General features: G+C 42.3%; 1 protein-coding gene across 4 annotated transcripts in view; it reads left to right on the top strand.

The window, feature by feature from the left end:
- MAGI3 (membrane associated guanylate kinase, WW and PDZ domain containing 3) overlaps nt 1-18,846 on the top strand; it is a 215,580-nt gene that overhangs the window by 115,633 nt on the left and 81,101 nt on the right. For all 4 annotated transcript variants that reach the window (XM_066352789.1, XM_066352788.1, XM_066352792.1 and 1 more), the window contains exon 2: nt 16,986-17,102. In XM_066352789.1, coding sequence (XP_066208886.1) covers nt 16,986-17,102 — 117 coding nt within the window. The remainder of the gene's footprint in view (nt 1-16,985; nt 17,103-18,846) is intronic.

The following is an 18,846-nucleotide window of genomic DNA, read 5'->3' as shown; positions in this document are numbered from 1 at the left end:
GAAAGAGGGAAAGAGGGAGGGACAGATAGGGACAGACAGACAGGAAGGAAGAGAGATGAGAAGCATCAGTTCTTCGTTGCAGCTACTTAGTCTCCTTAGTTGTTCGTTGATTGCTTTCTCATATGTGCCTTGACCGGGGCTACAGCAGAGCAAGTGACTCCTTGCTAAAGCCAGCAACCTTTGGAATCAGGCCAGCAACCAGGGGATCATGTCTATGATCCCACACTCAAGCCAGCAACCCCACACTCAAGCTGGCAACCTCAGGGTTTTGAACCTGGGCTCTCAGCGTCCCAGTCTGACTCTATCTATTGCATCACAGCCTGGTCAGGCTCCACTTATCTATGTATTCATTGGCTGAGTCTTGTAAATGCCCTGCCAAGGGATCAAACCCGCAACCTTGGCATGTTGGGCGGAACCCACAACCTTGGCATGTCTGGAGGAAGCTTTAAACAATTGAGTTACCCAGCCAGGGTTCTTCCAGTTCTTTGAACTGAAACTTAGTACTGTACTATAAAGCTACATAAGGACCTTTGGATGTATAATATAGTTTTAGGACCTTTCCCACCGTTTTAGAAAATTTCTAAGAATTAGTATAAATTCTTACATTGAAAAGCTATCAGAGAAAAAGAAACTGAAGTTGCTTGTTTAAGTGGTTCATTATCACAGTCTACTGCTTAAACCCAGAGGTTGACATTGTTTACCTAACGATGCATCTTAAATACAGTCTGGCCTGACCAGGCAGTGGCGCAGTGGATAGAGTGTCAGCCTGGGATGCAGAGGACCCAGGTTCGAAACCCCAAGGTCACTGGCTTGAGCACAGGCTCATTCAGCTTGAGTGCAGGCTCCCAGCTTGAGTGTGGGGTCACTGGCTTGAATGTAGGGTCATAGACATGACCCCATGGTGGCTGGCTTGAGCCCAAAGGTTGCTGGTTTGAAGCCCAAGGTCACTGGCTTGAACCCAAGGTCTCTGACTTGAGCAAGGGCTCACTGGCTCAGCAGGAGCCCCTGGTCTAGGCACATAGGAGAAAGAAATCAATGAACAACAAAGGTGCCACAACTATGAGCTGATGTTTCTCATCTCTCTCCCTTCCTTTCTGTCTGTCTGTCTCTCTTATCTTGCTAATAATACAATCTGAATTCTCTAATTGTCATTTATTTTTCCCGGTGAGCCTTCTAATCAAGAACATCCGTGTTCCCTTTCTGTTGCCTCCTTATCTCTGTAACGCAACATCACTGACATCTTCCACCTCAAGTCCTGACTTTGCACTTGATCTAAGCCAAAAGGCTGAGAAGCGAGGAAGCACATAACTTTGATTTGCAAAGACTACTGAGCCCAGTTACTGTGTTTTCAGGGGAAATGACAGGGCCCCACAGATGGGTCTGTACCCTCTTGTCAAAACAGCGAAGTTTTAACACTGTGATTCGGGCCCCAGTGTGCCAACCAGGCTCTGGTTAATCGGCATCATGACAGCTTTGCTAATGATACTGAACAAGGGTATCTCAAAGAAAAAAAATTATAAACAGCCTCAGGTTAGCACTTTAAAAATACTGTTTTCCTTAAGTAGTAAATCTACCTGATCCCATCCAATAAAAGCTTTGAAAAGCAAAGGACCTACTTTGGATGATTTAGTCCTTATTTTTTCCACTCTGTTCTGCTAGGAAGGTGCATCTCATGTTGTTCTTCCTGACGTATGGCTTTTGAAGGGAAAATTTTGTTGCGCGTCTTTCCTAGAATAATGCTTTTCATCTTCATTTTAAAATGTAGATCCTAGTTCTGTAGCTTGTTCATCAGCTGGAGTCTCAGTTAAAAGTAAATTGGTTGCAGTTTAACCGAGCTCTGGTGACAGGAAGACTTAGTAAAACCAAGAGGAGGAAAACCTACACACGTTCCGCTTTCACCTAGAACTTTGGCAAGCTTTTTGTCACTCTTCATCCTGATGGGTCATTATGTCAGGTATCCTTTCCTGCTAATAACCTTTGAAGGGCACAGCCTTTGAAAGAGTGTTTTTTCTCATTATAGTAGTAGGTTTTTCAATGTAGAAAATTTGAAAATATAAAAACCATGAAGAGAAAGGTTTTTAAAGAAAAAAAAAAAGGGCTTTTAAAAATCACCCAGTAATTATACCCTGCACTAATATTTCAGGTATTATGAAGTATTTAAGGATGAGTTTGCTCTATGTACGTCCCTTACGTATCTTCATTTGCATATCCTCAGGTATGTTTTCATTTAGGGTCACACCAAATATTCTGTTCTGTGACCTTTCTTCATTTAAAATGTCATGAGCCTTTGATCACATTGTGATAGTCAAAATATTACTTTTAATGGTCTGCTGACTGAAAGCGTTTTTGTGTTTTTGAGGAGTAGAATACATGTATTTTCCTGAGATGCATTCTATTAAAAACCCAGTCGTTACAGCAGTCACACTATTTAGTGTCATTCTGGTTACAGCAGTCACACTATTTAGTGTCGTTCTGGTGTGTCTTAAGAGAAGTGTTTGTTCAACCTCATGCTGGGTAGTGTGGGCGATGCTGTGCGGAGACAAGCAGGAGTTGCTCCTGGTTTACACAGGTCTGAGACGCGGGGGAGGGGAGGCTGTGTCCCACGCGGGTGGTCAGCGTACCGGCCTTTTGCCCTAACTGTCCTTACGCGCGCACAGTGCCTGACAGATGGAGCAGACACAAAACTGGAACCCAGGGGACATGGCTGAGTGTGGAGGTCGTCAGGGCAGGGCAGGTGCTGACAGGACTGGGTGGGGGTGTCAATAGAACATCCGTCCTTACGGCAGCGTCTTCCTCCAGAGCACCCGCTCTCTTTCTTTGTGACTCAGATCCCTGACCACGCATCCGAGTCTTTAGAGAAATGATGTTTATTTGCAAATACGTCCTACACAGACATGTTTGCATTATTTACACAAATAAGCACCATAAAACAATTTTTAAATATACCACATGATCATGGGTTTTATTTTCTTATAATGTTTATATAATGAAGCAATTTCCATGCTGCATTACCATTGAAATCTACATGCAACTGACAATCTTAGGCTTTTAGGAGTGGATACTTTAGTTCAGTAGGGTCAGGGGCTTCTCCAGTGTGGAGGCTTCCCAAATGAGCGGGTCCCTTCTTCAGTTATACTCCCAATTCTTTTGAGTGTAAGTCCATTAAAAATAATAATAGGCAAGGAAGAGAGAGAAGGAAGAAAAGAAGGAAAAAATAAGGGAAGGCTTAAAAAATCTCCCCAGAGTATACAGGGCAGGAACCAGGTGTGCCGTCGTAGACTTGACTTTAAACTGCCGGTGGGCCTGACCTGTGGTGGCGCAGTGGATAAAGCGTTGACCTGGAACGCTGAGGTTGCTGGTTTGAAACCCTGGGCTTGCCCAGTCAAGGCACATATGGGAGTTGATGCTTCCTGCTCCTACCCCCTCCTCTCTCTCTCTCTCTACTCCTATTCTAAAATGAATAAATAAAAAATAAAAATAACTAAACTGCTGGTGATGTAGGACCCAGAGCAGTAGATGAAGCTGACTTGTGTGTTTATGGTGTCTGCTTCTGGGAACCAAAGGGGAACAGACACCTCTGTTTTTACCAGGCACTGTTGTCATAATTTACGATGTAGACCAGGGGTAGTCAACCCTTTTATACCTACCACCCACTTTTGTATCTCTATTAGTAGTAAAATTTTCTAACCACCCACCGGTTCCACAGTAATGGTGATTTATAAAGTAGGGAAGTAACTTTACTTTATAAAATTTATAAAGCAGAGTTACAGCAAGTTAAAGCATATAATAATAATTACTTACCAAGTACTTTATGTCAGATTTTTGCTAAATTTGGCAGAATAAATCTTTATAAAACAACTTACTATAGTTAAATCTATCTTTTTATGTATACTTTGGTTGCTCCACTACTGCCCACCATGAAAGCTGGAACGCCCCCTAGTGGGTGATAGGGACCAGATTGACTACCACTGATGTAGACAAAGAATGTGACCTCTGACAGAGAAAGACAAATACAGTCATTTAAATGTGGGATTTAACAAAGCGGAAGTCATAGAAATAGAGACTAGTTGGCGGTTGCAGGGACTAAGGAGGGGGAGAGTGGGTAATGCTGGCCGAAGGTACAGACCTCCAGCTGTAAGATGGGTGAGTCCGGGGGTCTAATGTACAGCATGGTGACTGTAGTAACAATAGTGCATTATTTACTTGAAAGTTGTTAAGAGACTAGATCTTAAATGTTATCACCATATGCACAAAAAATGGTATTATGTCAGGGGATGGAGGTGCAAACCAACCTATTGTGGTCATCATTCTGCAGTATATACATGTAGCACATCATCACGTTGTACACCTTCAATTACATACATTGTGTGTCAGTAACATCTCAGTGAAGCTGGGGAGTGAAAACAAACAAATGTGATCTCCATTAATAGACTTTCTCCTCACTGGTGAGGTGGCAGCAGAATTTTGCAGAAGGTAGCAATATGGCTTGATTGTTTTAGTTTGTTTCTTCAATTTAACTCGGAAGACGACTAAAAGATGACCACTTTTCAAAACTGAAATGGCTTCACGAAAATTCAGAGTATTTTTTTTTATATGTGCCACATCTTCTTTATCCAGTCTTCTATTCTTTTTTTTTTTTTTTACAGTGATGAAAGCCTTTAAGCAAACTCTTAGCCAATACAGCAAGAATCCATAAAAGAGTAGTGTCCCTAACATGTTCACCAAGTCCAAGTTGGCCCCAACACCATGCCAAATCCCTGAAAAATGCAACCCAACCACAGTTCAGTCTGTTAGGAGCTGTCACAGGGAGCAGGAGTCCAGGAAAAGTCCACATCCAGGAAAAGTCCGCATGGCACTGGAATTGTTGTCACAATTCTATACTTTGCAGCTCACGTCCAAGTCCCAATGACCGCTGCTTCTAGCTAGTAATGATTCAGGTAGACTGGAAAAGCCATCTGCAGCATGCGTGGATATGGAGCTTCTATTCTCTTCTGCCTGGAGAGATGAGACCAGGTTGCTTTTCCCTGGAGCTCTGTGACTGTGGCTTGGTAAAGAGAACCTTGGGATACACTAAGCTGGGTGGCAAAGGTAGATTCATAATCGAAGTTGACAAATGGGGGAAAGAGAGCTCTAAATTAGGAGTAGGTCCCAGCCTGAAATATGAGTGGGGCATTGAGGTAGGAGGAATAAAGGAAACACTATATATTAAACAAAGCGACAGAAAATAGGACTATCAACACCCACAACAGAAATCTTCAAGGGAAGAATAAAAAACCTGACTATTCAGGCAAAACATAGTTAAGTGGCCCTTGTGCAAATGAGATCAGTTTACCTGCTTCTTGGAAGAAATACCCTAGGCTCGTCCACAGTGTCATAGATGGGGCCGACGGACCTGGGCACTTTCAGCCTTCCGTGGCAAATCCCAGCATTCTGGGCAAGGTTAGGTCATAGGTGGCTGGAGCAGGGCTGGAAGAGACTGAACCCTCCCTTAGAGGAGCGAGGGGGAAGCCTACCTTCCAGTGTCCCTGTTTCCTCACAACAGAGGCATGTAAGTCTGGCAGGCTTTAGCTCAATGACCTTCCTTTCCACTATTGAAGCAGGACCCAGATGGCATCCTGTGAGACCCCTTTGGGGCGTTGGAGCCTTTAAGGGCATATCCTAAAAGCTGGTAGTTCCCCTGATCTCTATTGGGCTTTTTCTGCTTCTTGGTATCTTAAAAGCCATGCTCAGAAGATCTCGCTGAGGGGTTTGAGGATCCCCATCCTCCTATATAAATCTTTTCCATATGTCTGGAGCTATTTGGAAAAAGACAAAACAGTGTTATTAGCTGGATCAAATAAAGAAGGTAGTAGTTTGCAGGAGAAAAAGATTTGGCGTCTCCTGTTCATCAGCATTCCAAAGAAACTAAAAATTTTTTTAAAAAGCACGATATGGTAGACCCGTAGGAGTTCCAGGATATGACTATTCCCTTTTAATTTTTTTTAAATTGACCTTAAAATATTTGCTGGGTACACTTTAATAATACCTTAACTTTAAAGATTGTAAGAATGACAAAATACAGTAAATGCTTTTGCTCCATATGTAGGAGCATTTTCAGTTTAACCAGTTTAGGAAATCCAATAATAGAACAATGCATACAGACAATGCGCTATAATATGCTTAGCAGCCTTTCCTGTTCTGACAGAGGTTACTATAAATCCAGAATATGTATCCACTGTAACGTGGACATAGGACTGTTTGCCAAATGAAGGTATATGAGTAACATCCATTTGCCAAAGTTGTCCTGGTAGGGGTCCTTGAGAGAATCCAGAGTATTTAATGCTTTTCCAATTTGAGACTGACAAAGCATTATATGAATTAGTTTTAAACTTCATTAAGTTCCTATTTTCCTATAATGAGAGTGGCAGACTTAAAGAATGTTGTAGATGTGGCTCCTCTAAGTTATTTTTGTAATGAGTGTTGTTGTTTTTAATTTAAGTGAGAGAAAGGAAGACAGACTCCTGCATATACCCTGACCGGGATCCACTAGCAATCCCATAAGGGGATGATGCACAAGTATCAAGCTATTTTTAGTGCCTGAGGCTGATGCACTACAGTGGAGATGTCCTCAGCGCCTGGGGCCAATGCACTCAAATCAATTGAGCCATGACTGTGGGAGGAGAAAAGAAAGACAGGGAGAGGGAAGGGGGAGAAAAGCAGATGGTCACTTCTCCTGTGTGCCCTGACAGGGAATCAAACCTGGAACTTCTACATGCTGGGTTGATGCTCTACCACTGAGCCAACTGGCCAAGGCTGATCTTCTAAGTTTATAGTGTTAAATATGCTCTTACAGACAGAATAAGGATAATGAATGACATTTGAATACAAATGTGGAATATAGAGGCAACCAGTAAGAATATATCCATAGTTGTTAGCTTATAGCAGTTAGGAAGGGCCTTGGTATCAGACCTCAGCTAGTTGATGTTCTCTTATTTATTTATTTATTTGAGGGGGGGGGGGGTGAAGGGAAGGAGAGATGAGAAGCATTAACTAGTTGATTCACTTTTGTTGTTTATTGATTACTTCTCACACGTGCCTTAACCAGGGGCTCAAGTCGAGCCAGTGACCCCTTGCTCAAGCCAGTGACCTGGGCTTCATTTCAGGCCAGTGACCTTTGGGCTCAATCCAACGACCTTGGGATCATGCCCATGATCCCACACTCAAGCCAGTGACACCATGCTCTAGCCGATGACCTTGGGGTTTCAAACAGGGGCCCTCAGCATCCTGGGCCAGTGCTCAATCTACTGCACCACCACTGGTCAGGCTAGTTGATGTTCTTTTACATTATTGTTAAAAGTTCTACTGAACCCACTGGTGCCTGGGACTCTTGTCCCAGCTTGTGTGAACTCTTTTTTTCCTAAGAACCAGCTCTACTGGATTTTCCTCAGTTCCTCTAAGCACTGTGTTCTTCCCACCTCATGTAGTAGCACCTGTGGGTGTCCTGCTCCCCTTCCCCCCCCTTCCCTATCTGGCTCCCATTTATTCTTAGGTTACAGCTGCAATAGGACTTTCTCAGTGAGTCTTCCCGGACTCCTGACCGAGAATCTAGATTACAGATTTCCACAGCGCTGTGGACTTCTCTTTCATAATGCTCCCTTGTTGGAAATTTCTACTTTATTCATTGATTGCTTTTTCATATGTGCCTTGACCGCGGGCCTTCAGCAGACCGAGTAACCCCTTGCTGGAGCCAGCGACCTTAGGTTCAAGCTGGTGAGCTTTTGTTCACACCAGATGAGCCCGCGCTCAAGCTGGCGACCTTGGGGTCTCGAACCTGGGTCCTCTGCATCCCAGTCCGACACTCTATCCACTGCGCCACCACCTGGTCAGGCGGAAATTTCTACTTTAATGTTCATCTTTCACTCAAGGCTTTAAGTTCCCGCTTAGGGGTACTCTCATTCACTGCTCTACCCCCAAGTGCCTACTCAAGACTCAGTAAATAATTGTTTATACAATGGTGGTGAGTGCTTCATGGAAGGGTATGCTCTTATGAAAGAACTCTTAAAAGCTTGTATTCCTTTTTTTTGTGACAGAGAGAGGGACAGATAGGGACAGAAAGACAGACAGGAAGGTAGAGAGATGAGAAGTGTCTTTGTTTGCGGTTCCTTAGTTGTTCATTGATTGCTTTCTCATATGTGCCTTGATCCAGGGGCTACAGCACAGCAAGTGACCCCTTGCTCAAGCCAGCGACCTTGGGTTTCAAGCCAGCGACCTTTGACCTCAAGCCAGCTACCATGGGGTCATGTCTCAAGCCAGTGACCCTGTGCTCAAGCTGGTGAACCCACACTCAAGCCAGATGAGCCCGTGCTCAAGCCAGCGACCTCAGGGTTTCAAACCTGGGTCCTGTGCGTCTCAGTTTGATGCTCTATCCATTGCACCACTGCCTGGTCAGGCAAGGCTTACCTCTTATAAGCTTATGCAGGAAAATAAATTCTTCAAAAGATGTGGACGGATGGATAGGTGGATGTGTGGGTGGACGGATGGATGGATGGACAGACAGATGGGTGGACAGATGGACAGACAGATGGATGGGGCAGGCATTCCAGCCCAACATTTACAGCGGGGGTCTGGAGCCAGATGGACCTGTTTCAGGTCCCAGGTCTGCTACTTTTAGTGATATAACTTTGGCCAAGTTACTTACTGGCTCTCTACCTCATATCCTTATGTGTAAAAGAATAACAACACCTATTCATGAGTGAAAACATATAGCTTATAATATGTATGATATGATAATGCTAATACTAAAATAACAGTCCTGGGCATCAGTGTTCTCTTTCTAGTCCCCATTGTCTCTCATTTCTCCATCTGCCCCCCAGAAAAAGCAGGAGAAGGTGGTTTTTTCCTGTTTTAGACTTTGTTATCCCTAGTGGACCTAGAAGACAGTAGATTCACATGGTTAATTTAGCCTTATTTTATATTTCAGGAGAGCCAGAGACCACTTGTGAATACATTTTAAAATACTAATAAAGAATAGAATTTGAAGATTTGACATATAAACTACAGTGGTATCTTGAGATACAAACAGACCAACATATGATTTTTTTTTTTTTTTTTAAGATACGAACTATGACTCGGTCCATATTTTTGTTCAAGATCTGAGCGAAATTCCGAGATACGAGTCATGAGTCGGGAAGCTGCTGCTAGTTGGCGCGTTGGTGCACGGGTCCAGTGTCATTAGTTTGATATACAAGTTGACTGACTTACAACCTCGGTTACAGAATGAATTAAATTTGTATCTCAAGGTACCACTGTATAATTAAAATTTACTTTTAAAGACTTAGTTCATTGTTTTAGTGAAGAATTTATTTTAGTATTTGGACAGAGTCAAAGTCAATTTCATTGTTTAAGAAACATCGTTTGGGCCTGACCTGTGGCGGCGCAGTGGGATAAAGCCTAGATTTGGAACACTGAGGTCGCCGGTTCAAAACCCCAGGCTTACCTGGTCAAGGCACATATGGGAGTTTATGCTTCCTGCTCCTCCCCCTTCTCTCTCTCTCTCCTTCTTTCCCTCTCTCTCCTCTCTGAAAATTGAATAAAGTCTTAAAAAAAAAAAAAAAAAAAATCGTTTGCCTGACCAGGCGGTGGCGCAGTGGATAGAGCGTCGGACTGGGATACAGAGGACCCGGGTTCGAGACCCCGAGGTTGCCAGCTTGAGTGCGGGCTCATCTGGTTTGATGAAAAGCCCACCAGCTTGAACCCAAGGTCGCTGGCTCCAGCAAGGGGTTACTCGGTCTGCTGAAGGCCTGCAGTCAAGGCACATATGAGAAAGCAATCAATGAACAACTAAGGTGTTGCAACGTGCAATGAAAAACTAATGATTGATGCTTCTCATCTATCTCTGTTCCTGTCTCTCTGTCCCTGTCTATCCCTCTCTCTGACTCACTCTCTGTCTCTGTAAAAAAAAAAAAGATAATAAGTAGAAATTTTAAAAAAATGTAAAAAAAAAGAAAGAAACATCGTTTAAGATAGAGTTGTGCAGAGATTTTCAGCCCTTTTCATCTCATGGCACACATAAACTAGTTACTAAAATTCTGCAGTGCACCAAAGAATAAAATTTTTTGGTGATCCGATAAAAAATAGGTATAATTTTGATTTAAAAGAAAAATCATAACAGTAATTACCTACCCTTTTTGCTCCAAAGTGACTTTCAAATAGAAAAATCAGGTTTTTATACTTGTGTATAAAGATTTCTGGTACCAAGAATTAACCAAGCAGATGCAACTTTATTATGTGACGTGACCAATAAGATGCAACTTTATTATATGACCTGTATATTTATGGTTCAAGACAGGGCAGTCACACCAGATGGCTGTTGCTGTGCTGGCTGTTGTCAGTTTTTTATTTGACAATCTAAGGTTAAAGAGGTCATTGCCCCTGACTGACAAGTCAAGTAATTCATGTTTTAAAAAGTCTTGTGGTGCACCGGTTGAAAATCGCTGATACCGACTATTAAAGAGTGCTGTAGTGGTGAAGTGAATGAGTGTTCTGATATTTCAGGTATCCGAGCTGTGGAGGGTCAAATGAACAATTAAAAATACAAAATTAAGCTGATTCACTGCTTTCATGTGCTAGATACTGGGAATTAACCTGTAAAACAAACCATGGCCTTGACTCTCAAATTACAAACTTTTGTTTAACAATGCATAAGATATTTTTAAGTAACTTTTGTGTCTTAGGATACATTTTAATATGAAGTGTGTAGATACTGATTATCTAGGAAAGTCCTGTTCAAAGACCTTTCACAGTGGACTACAGTTCAGTTAATTTTGGTTTAGGGACGCCCTGCCTTAGGCCAAGAAGCCAGCGTGGAGTTCAGCTTACAGGTGTCACTTGAACCATTCTATGCTACGGCGCTCAGGAGGTGGCGGAAGAGTCAAAAACCGCACCGCTCTTCCGTGTCTAGGTCTGACGGGAAAGGACTAGTTGGTAACATTGGCTGTGTTGAGCTAGTTAGATTGGACAGTTGATTGGGGAAAGTCACTAAGCCATCCTTGAGTCGTGGTAAGGAAGAGAACTGAGGCATGGTCATGTCCATACTTTGCCTTTGAGGAAAAAAGTTCATAGTATCCACAGGTATGGCTGCAAGACTAGTGATCTCTAAAAGAAGAAGTACATGAAGAAATCCTTGAGGGTGCACAGAATGCTCGGAGCAGCTCGGGTTTTCTAAAAGATGTGTATGATTGACAGCTGGAAGGAGACATAATTGCATTTATACAGTGCTAAGCAGACTGTGAGAAATAACTATTTAGGGGTTTTCTTCTCTTTAGGCCAAAGCTTACAAGGAGCTATGCCACTTCAGTGAGCACGGAGAGCTTTCAAGGTTGTGTTTGTCACAAGAGACAGGATGGAAGAGGTAGTCCTGGCTGAGTTACTCAGTGGACAGAGTGTCAGCCCGGCATGCGAGGTCGTGGGTTTGATCCCCATGCAGGGCACGGAAGAAAAGCAACCAATCAGTGCACAACTAAGTAAAACAATGAGTCTTTGCTTCTCTCTCTTTTGGTCTCTCTTTCTTTCTTTCTCTCTCTCTCTCTCTCTGTCTCTCTCTCTTTCCCTCCCCTCTGTCACTCTCTCTGTTCCTTACTCTCTCTCTTCCTCTTTCTCTCAAATCAATGGGGAAAAAAACCCAGGAAAAAGTAGGCTTACTATCAGAAGATATTGTTAATGTTAGCTGATTATAGCCAAAGTCAGATAGCATACATAAAATTAGCAGTAAGCAATGTGACCAGCAATAAGCAGATGATTGGATCAATACCATTCTTACTAGCTTCCAGAATCTCAAGCTAGGAGAATTATTTTTCCAACAGTAAAAGGTAAAACAACCCAAAACAGGAGAAATTAAATTTTAAAAAGATTAGGAGATTATAAGAATATCATTTACTTGAAACGAATTTAAGTTTTTAGGACTCAATTGAATTGGCTCACAGGAGTTGAAGGGACTCTCAGATAGGACCTCAGGGTTGTTGTCAGTATTCTTTGAGAAATCACGGAGATTGTCGAAGTACCAGGAGAATGAAGAGAAACGAATGTCCTAGTTTTCAAAAGGACCTAAAGTAGGTTGTGAAAATGCAAGTCTGCTTCCCTAACTTTATTTATATTTTCAATTGCAGATTACTTTCAATACGATTTTGCATTAATTTCAGGAACATAGAGTAGTATGAGACAAGGCTGGTTCTCTCTGTTGGGGTTCTCTTCCATAGCATTGATTGACAGTCCTTTCCCCAGAATGTCACATCTCATGAGCCTTAATGGTCCTAATGACCCCCCTGATGCTTCCAGTACCCCCCGGCACTGTACATGGTCATTACAATATTATTGACTGTATTCCTTGTGTGGTACTCCACGTCGCCGGGACTACGTATTCTATAACCACCAATCTACTTCCCAACCCCTCTCCTTCTCCAGCGCCCCTCCCCTCTGCAGCCACCGGTCTGCTCTTTGTGTCAGGAGTCTGTTTCAGTTTCAGTCATTTATCTTGTTCTTTAGATCCCACATAGAAGTGAAATCATATGATATATGTCTTTCTCTTCACTTCCCTAAATTTAAATTGTGGCAGAATTTGAAGAGATTAAAAAATATATAATATTGTGTTTAGAAAAGATTGGGATGATCACCATGAATCCATGTGAATTTATAAGAATAAGACATGTCAAACAGACCTCATTTTTTCTTTTTTTGACTTTATAATTACTGGATTAGAGAATACTAAAGGCATGTCTAGCTTGACTTTAGCAAGTGGTTGGTAAAGTCTCCTAGACTATCCTTATAGGAAGTACGGTGACATGTTGGTGTTTAGACTGATTGACAGTTGCTCATGTGGCCACACCTATGCTGGCAAGCCACAGGGTTGTTCTAAATCATAATCAGTGACTCCATACCCCGATTCCACAAGGAGAACGAATGATGAATATTAATCAGCATGTAATTCAGAAAGTATGAATTTGTAGTTATGAGTTCTTTTGACTAAGAATTTATATATTGAAACCTGAGTGCCTGGATTTATTTATGTGATTGAAGTTTTCTTTATAGACCTTTCCTCACCTGAGCTGTATTTGTAAGATATATAGATCTATTTTTAAGTTTCATAAATCAACTTGACTTATAAATCATAGAACAATCTCAACACTCAAAGCAAAGGTTGGCTGTGCGAGAATGCTATTCGGAAGCATCTTTTTCCTTATTTGTTTCACAACAATTGCATTAACTTCCAGCAGATGTGCTTCCTACCCTTGGAATACCAAGTGAATGTGTAACTCACTGAACAGAAGGCAGAGGTTCACATACAAGTGGATAGTGTAGATTACACTGCGGGAACTGCGAGATGATGTTCTTGTTGACCCTTCAGTAATTTTAGTCATCTGCCTGTTCAAGATATTTGTACTTTAAAAAAATTTCATAGAATCATACCAAAGAGAGAACAGTAACATCCTTTCCCCTGAGGAAATTCTTTCTGTTTCCTGAGGCAAGGGAGTCTGTGATGACTGCTATAGCTAATACAGTTTACTATTCATTCTTAATCTCAAAGAATGCCAACGCATATAGTTTGTTAACCTTTTATAAATGACGTTTCATTGATATTTGTAATATTTTATCTCCAACCTCAATCAAGCATGATAGTCACTGGCTCGTTGGCTCAGTGGATCGAGTGTCAGCCTGGTTCCAAACATCTCGGGTTCAATCCCCAGTCAGGGCACACATGAGCAGCGACCATCTGCTTCTCTTCCACTCCCTCTCCCCCTTCCCTCTCCCCCTTCCCTCTCCCTCCTCCCTCTCGCCTCCTCTCCAGTCAGTTGTCAGAGCGCAGGCCCTGGGCACTGAGGATAGCTCGGTTGATTTGAGCACTGGCCCCAGACGAGGGTTGTGGGGAGTGGATCCCGGTCGGGGTGCATGTGGGAGACTGTGTCACTATCTCCCTTCCTCGCACTTAAAAAAAAAAAGCATGATAATGCTTTTTGACTAGTTGCACGTGTTAAATAAACATTATCACTCTCATGAGATTGTCCCTCTTTTCTTTGTAACTGCTCAGTCAACATCCAGAAACCCCGTGGAAGTTGAGGGTGAAGACTGAAAGGGCAGTTTTCCAGCCTGAGAATGGGAGGTTTTCTTCTTTAAATCTGGGTGGCTTTCTGCTCTAACTGGCCTCGCAGTCTAAGACCTCGCAGACCCTTGAAACAGGACCTGAGCTGTTTTAACTCCATTTTCTCTTAAAAAAAACCCTCATGCTATGATTTATGATCTATGATTTTTATTATGGCTTTGACTTTAATTATATCTAATTTAATGGTTGCTATTTTTATAGATGAAAATTCAATCTGGTTTCTTAGTATTTTAGAGTTACCTCTGTGACTTATATCACATCTTATAGTAAAGCTTCAAATTAAAAAATAACAAAGAAGAAAATCTTAAATTAAAAAGTATTGAATCACGTTGTCTTCTTTAAGTATGCAGGCGTTATCCTTTATCCAAATTAAATAGATTCCTGGAAATATGTCAGGTAACAGATTTTTAGATATTAGAGCCTGTATTATATTCTTTTAAATGGGAAAAAAACGATGCATTCTCTGCCTATTAAAAAACCCTAAGTAAACTCCCACAAATAAGACTGAAACGCTTTTAAGCACCTATGTAACAACCTACCAGATTTTTGCATATTTACTAGAAAGCATTTGAAACACACACCCCTTGCCTAATTTTTAGAATACGTAATAAACCCATTATCGGGTATGTTTTTATTCAGTAAACAGTGAGGCTGTGCAACATTGATTATGAATTAGGGTTTTCTTCAACTTAGGAGCAAACAAGTGCTATAATATAAGTAAGTGAAATAATAAGATTCCATCTAGATTGGACTCCAGTCAGTGGGGCCCCTGAATGCCTGGCAGAGGCAGCTTGGGGGATTAGGGAGTCTTCCAGATCCCTTTCAGGGTCTCTCCTTCATCATGACAGTTCCGGCTTCCTCAGCGTCTGGTTTTGGCAGAACAGGGACTTCTTGGCTTGTGTGTATTAGTTTAGGATCTAAATATTATCTCTAACTTTAGGAGGACTCTGATTTCCTGATTATATTAACACCCTTTCCTAAGGGTTATGTTTATTTATAAATATGAAAAGAGCAAAAGAGGGGATTAGAAATGTTATACTATGGAATACTGCGTAGTTAAAAGAATGAATGGATCTATAGTAACCTTTTAATTCATCTAACCTTGTCATAACTGTGCTGTTCAAATAAAGCAAAGAGTGTCTTTTAATCAACTATTTTTCTTTTAGTAATCTAAATTAGATTAGCGTTGCTCTTTTCTAATTATCTGCAGTCCTATCTACTGAGAAGTATTTGATTGCTTTGTGTTTAATTTTAAGTTCAACCTTTACTACAAATTTGCTGCTCTCAGATTTCTTCAATCTCCTATTTTTCTGCTTACTATTTCTTGGAGATGCCCCTAATATTTCCTTATACCTCTTATTTCCCCCACAAATAAGAATATTTCAGTCTTATTCACATTGTATCAAGGAGTTAAGTAAGTGCACAGAAAGTGCCTGTTCAATTTAGTGATTAGCAGAAGATACCGAGGGTCCCTTTGGCCTTTTTGAAGATGAGAGAGATGGTCCAATACGTGGCTGGAGCATATCTGGGGGGGGGGGGGGGAGTTTGGGTCAAAGATGGCCAGAGCCAGAACATACAGGGCCTTCTAGACCCTGTTTAGAACTTTGGATTTTATTCCAAGTGCAACAAGGATTCGTTGGGTGGCGCTAAACAGAGTCGTGACTCTCTGCTTATATTTTATTTTATTTTTTTATTTTTTTTTTGGTATTTTTTCTGAAGCTGGAAACGGGGAGAGACAGTCAGTCAGACAGACTCCCGCATGCACCCAACCGGGATCCACCCGGCACGCCCACCAGGGGCGAAGCTCTGCCCACCAGGGGGCGATGCTCTGCCCCTCCGGGGCGTCACTCTGCTGCGACCAGAGCCACTCTAGCGCCTGGGGCAGAGGCCAAGGAGCCATCCCCAGCGCCTGGGCCATCTTTGCTCCAATGGAGCCTTGGCTGCGGGAGGGGAAGAGAGAGACAGAGAGGAAGGAGGTGGGGGTGGAGAAGCAAATGGGCGCTTATCCTGTGTGCCCTGGCCGGGAATCGAACCCGGGTCCCCCGCACGCCAGGCCGACGCTCTACTGCTGAGCCAACCGGCCAGGGCCTCTGCTTATATTTTAAATCTCACTCTGGCATCTGGATGAATGGTGGGAGCAGGAAGGAAGCAAGAATGGACCCAGGAGACCAACGAGAAGGCTATTGGAGAGTTCCAAATGAGAGGTGCTGGTGGCCGAGGTTAGGGTTGCAATGGAAGTGAGGGAAATGGACAGGAAGGGAGATGTTTTGGAGGCAGGATTGACAAAAGTTGCTAATGGATTGGATCTGGGAGTAGAAGTGAAAGAAGAAATCAAGGAGGACTTCTGGTGTTTGAGTTTATTCTACTGGGTCAGGGCTACTGTTTTATTTTCTAAGATGGGGAAAACCAGAGGAGACAGAAACTTTGGGGAAGGGTGGAATGAAGAGTTCTGTTTTTCGGCTGTCTGAAATTTGAGGTGCTTATGTGATGTGTAAATACATCTGACTATATGTGAACAAGTTTGTTGGGTTTGGAGCTTGGTGTAGATAGGTCAGGAAGAGAGGCATCGTAAGAATTTGGAAGTTATCAGTATAGAGATGGTATTTAAAGCCATGGGACTGAGTGAAACTACTTTGTATATTTGTCATCTCCCTCTCCTACATTGTAAAATCACACCCCCGTTACATCTATCTATTTTAATTATAGTGCCATTAGTAATTTGGTGTTATCTTGTTTTTAGTAAAATATTCTGCTTTCGTTTTATGGTTTAAGGGTATTTGATCACTAGCCTATATGCATATTTAACTAGAGTCTAACAGTTACGTGTTTTGTCTTCTGTTGTTTTCTTTTGTAGGCAAAGTCATTAATAAAGATTTGCGACATTACCTGAGTCTTCAGTTTCAGAAAGGATCCATTGACCACAAGCTGCAGCAAGTGATCAGAGACAACCTCTACTTGAGAACCATTCCATGTGAGTAGGAAATGGAATAGAAGAAATGAGGCCGAGACATCCTTATGTAACCAATCCAACATCTAGAAATAATTCAGTGGAGTGTCTCAGATGAAATTGTGAAGTCTGAGTCAGGCCACTAGGATGCAACAAAAAGTTGGATAAGAAGAAAAATTTTCAGAGGACTTTCAGGGGTTTTGTTTTCAAAGCAGAAAAACCAGACGATTCTATATTGTGACTTTAAGAAGTCACTAGACTTTAAAAACTTAAGATTATGTATGTGTTGCTAACTAGATTTTACTCTTATAAGTCAATTTCTGCAGCCTATGCAGTAATAAGACTTCTTTGATCGCAATGCCTGTACACTGAGACAGTTTTGTGTTACTTACTAGGATGTTACTGATTTTAAAGTCTGCCCCTTCCCCGCAGGAAAAAGGGGAGAAAAAGGCGGTGCCTTCTCTTTGCTAATCCATTTTGAATGTTTACGGGGATGTTGGTGCTTCTGTTCCCGTCTTAATATTGAATAGTTTTCATGGGACCTGGCTGTTGCTGTAACGGTGTTTTGGTTATGGAGTTTTTTGTTTTTGTTTTTGTTTTTTTTGGTTTTTTTTACAGAGACAGAGAGTCAGAGAGAGGGATAGATGGGGACAGACAGACAGGAACAGAGAGATGAGAAGCATCAGTCATTAGTTTTCGTTGCGCATTGCAACACCTTAGTTGTTCATTGATTGCCTTCTCATACGTGCCTTGACCGTGGGCCTTCAGCAGACCGAGTAACCCCTTGCTCGAGACAGCAACCTTGGGCTCAAGCTGGTGAGCTTTGCTCAAACCAGATGAGCCCGCGCTCAAGCTGGTGACCTTGGGGTCTTGAACCTGGGTCTTCCGCATCCCAGTCCAATGCTCTATCCACTGCATCACCGCCCAGTCAAGCGGTTATGGAGGTTTTTATAAAACCCTTAAGAAGAAATCTTGTGTGCTTAAGTGTTAGCTTTAGTTAGTGCAGGTCTGGTGAATAAAGAAAGCAGCAAACAATAAAAGGACGGAGAAGGACATTCTGGTTTGCTTTCCTTTTCAGTATATTTGTCTCCTTGCGGTTACCAGCTTTTATAATGGCTCTGAAATTCTTGATTTCTTTTTCTTGTTATGTAATCTTACACAATGGCCAGTCCATTACCAATCTTTTCTAATTAAACTTCTTCGTTATCTATCCCTCCAAGCTGCTTCAGACCCTCACCCTTTCTTGCATGGACTTAAAAAAATATATAAACAAAACCATAGCATTATGTAGCGGCAAGGAGCTAGGTAAAACTGAGCGCAAGGTCCTGGTTCTAGAGCCTTCCCACTGCTTCACTTGGTGAGTTACTTAATCTTCGAGCCTCAGCATCTCTTTGTCTAAAATGGGAATGAGACTCATACCGTTGCTATTCAAACTAAAGTGAAGACATGAATGCAAGCTACCTGGCCTGCTGTAGGCACTCACGCAGTGTTTGTGTTCCCCAATCTAACTCCCACAAGTCCCGTCTCCCATGTCACCTCTGTCACCTCAGTCTAGCCTGTCTAGAGTCCTTTCCATGGTGTAAAATATTTTGCATTTTGCTTTCAAACCTGACCTCGTCTGTGATTCCCCCCTGTGATCTGCCCTGTCAGGTTTCTGAGTCGGAACTCCTGCCGCTGTTCTCTGCGTTTGCCGGCTCGAGCCTTGTCCCTCTTCTCCTTTGTCTCCCGGAGCCTCCTTGTGGCCAGTGTGACACTTTCTCTCTATGTA

This window comes from Saccopteryx leptura, chromosome 11, assembly GCF_036850995.1.
Source record: "Saccopteryx leptura isolate mSacLep1 chromosome 11, mSacLep1_pri_phased_curated, whole genome shotgun sequence".
NCBI classification, from domain to species: Eukaryota; Metazoa; Chordata; class Mammalia; order Chiroptera; family Emballonuridae; genus Saccopteryx; species Saccopteryx leptura.
This window is presented reverse-complemented; position numbering and strand designations above follow the sequence as displayed.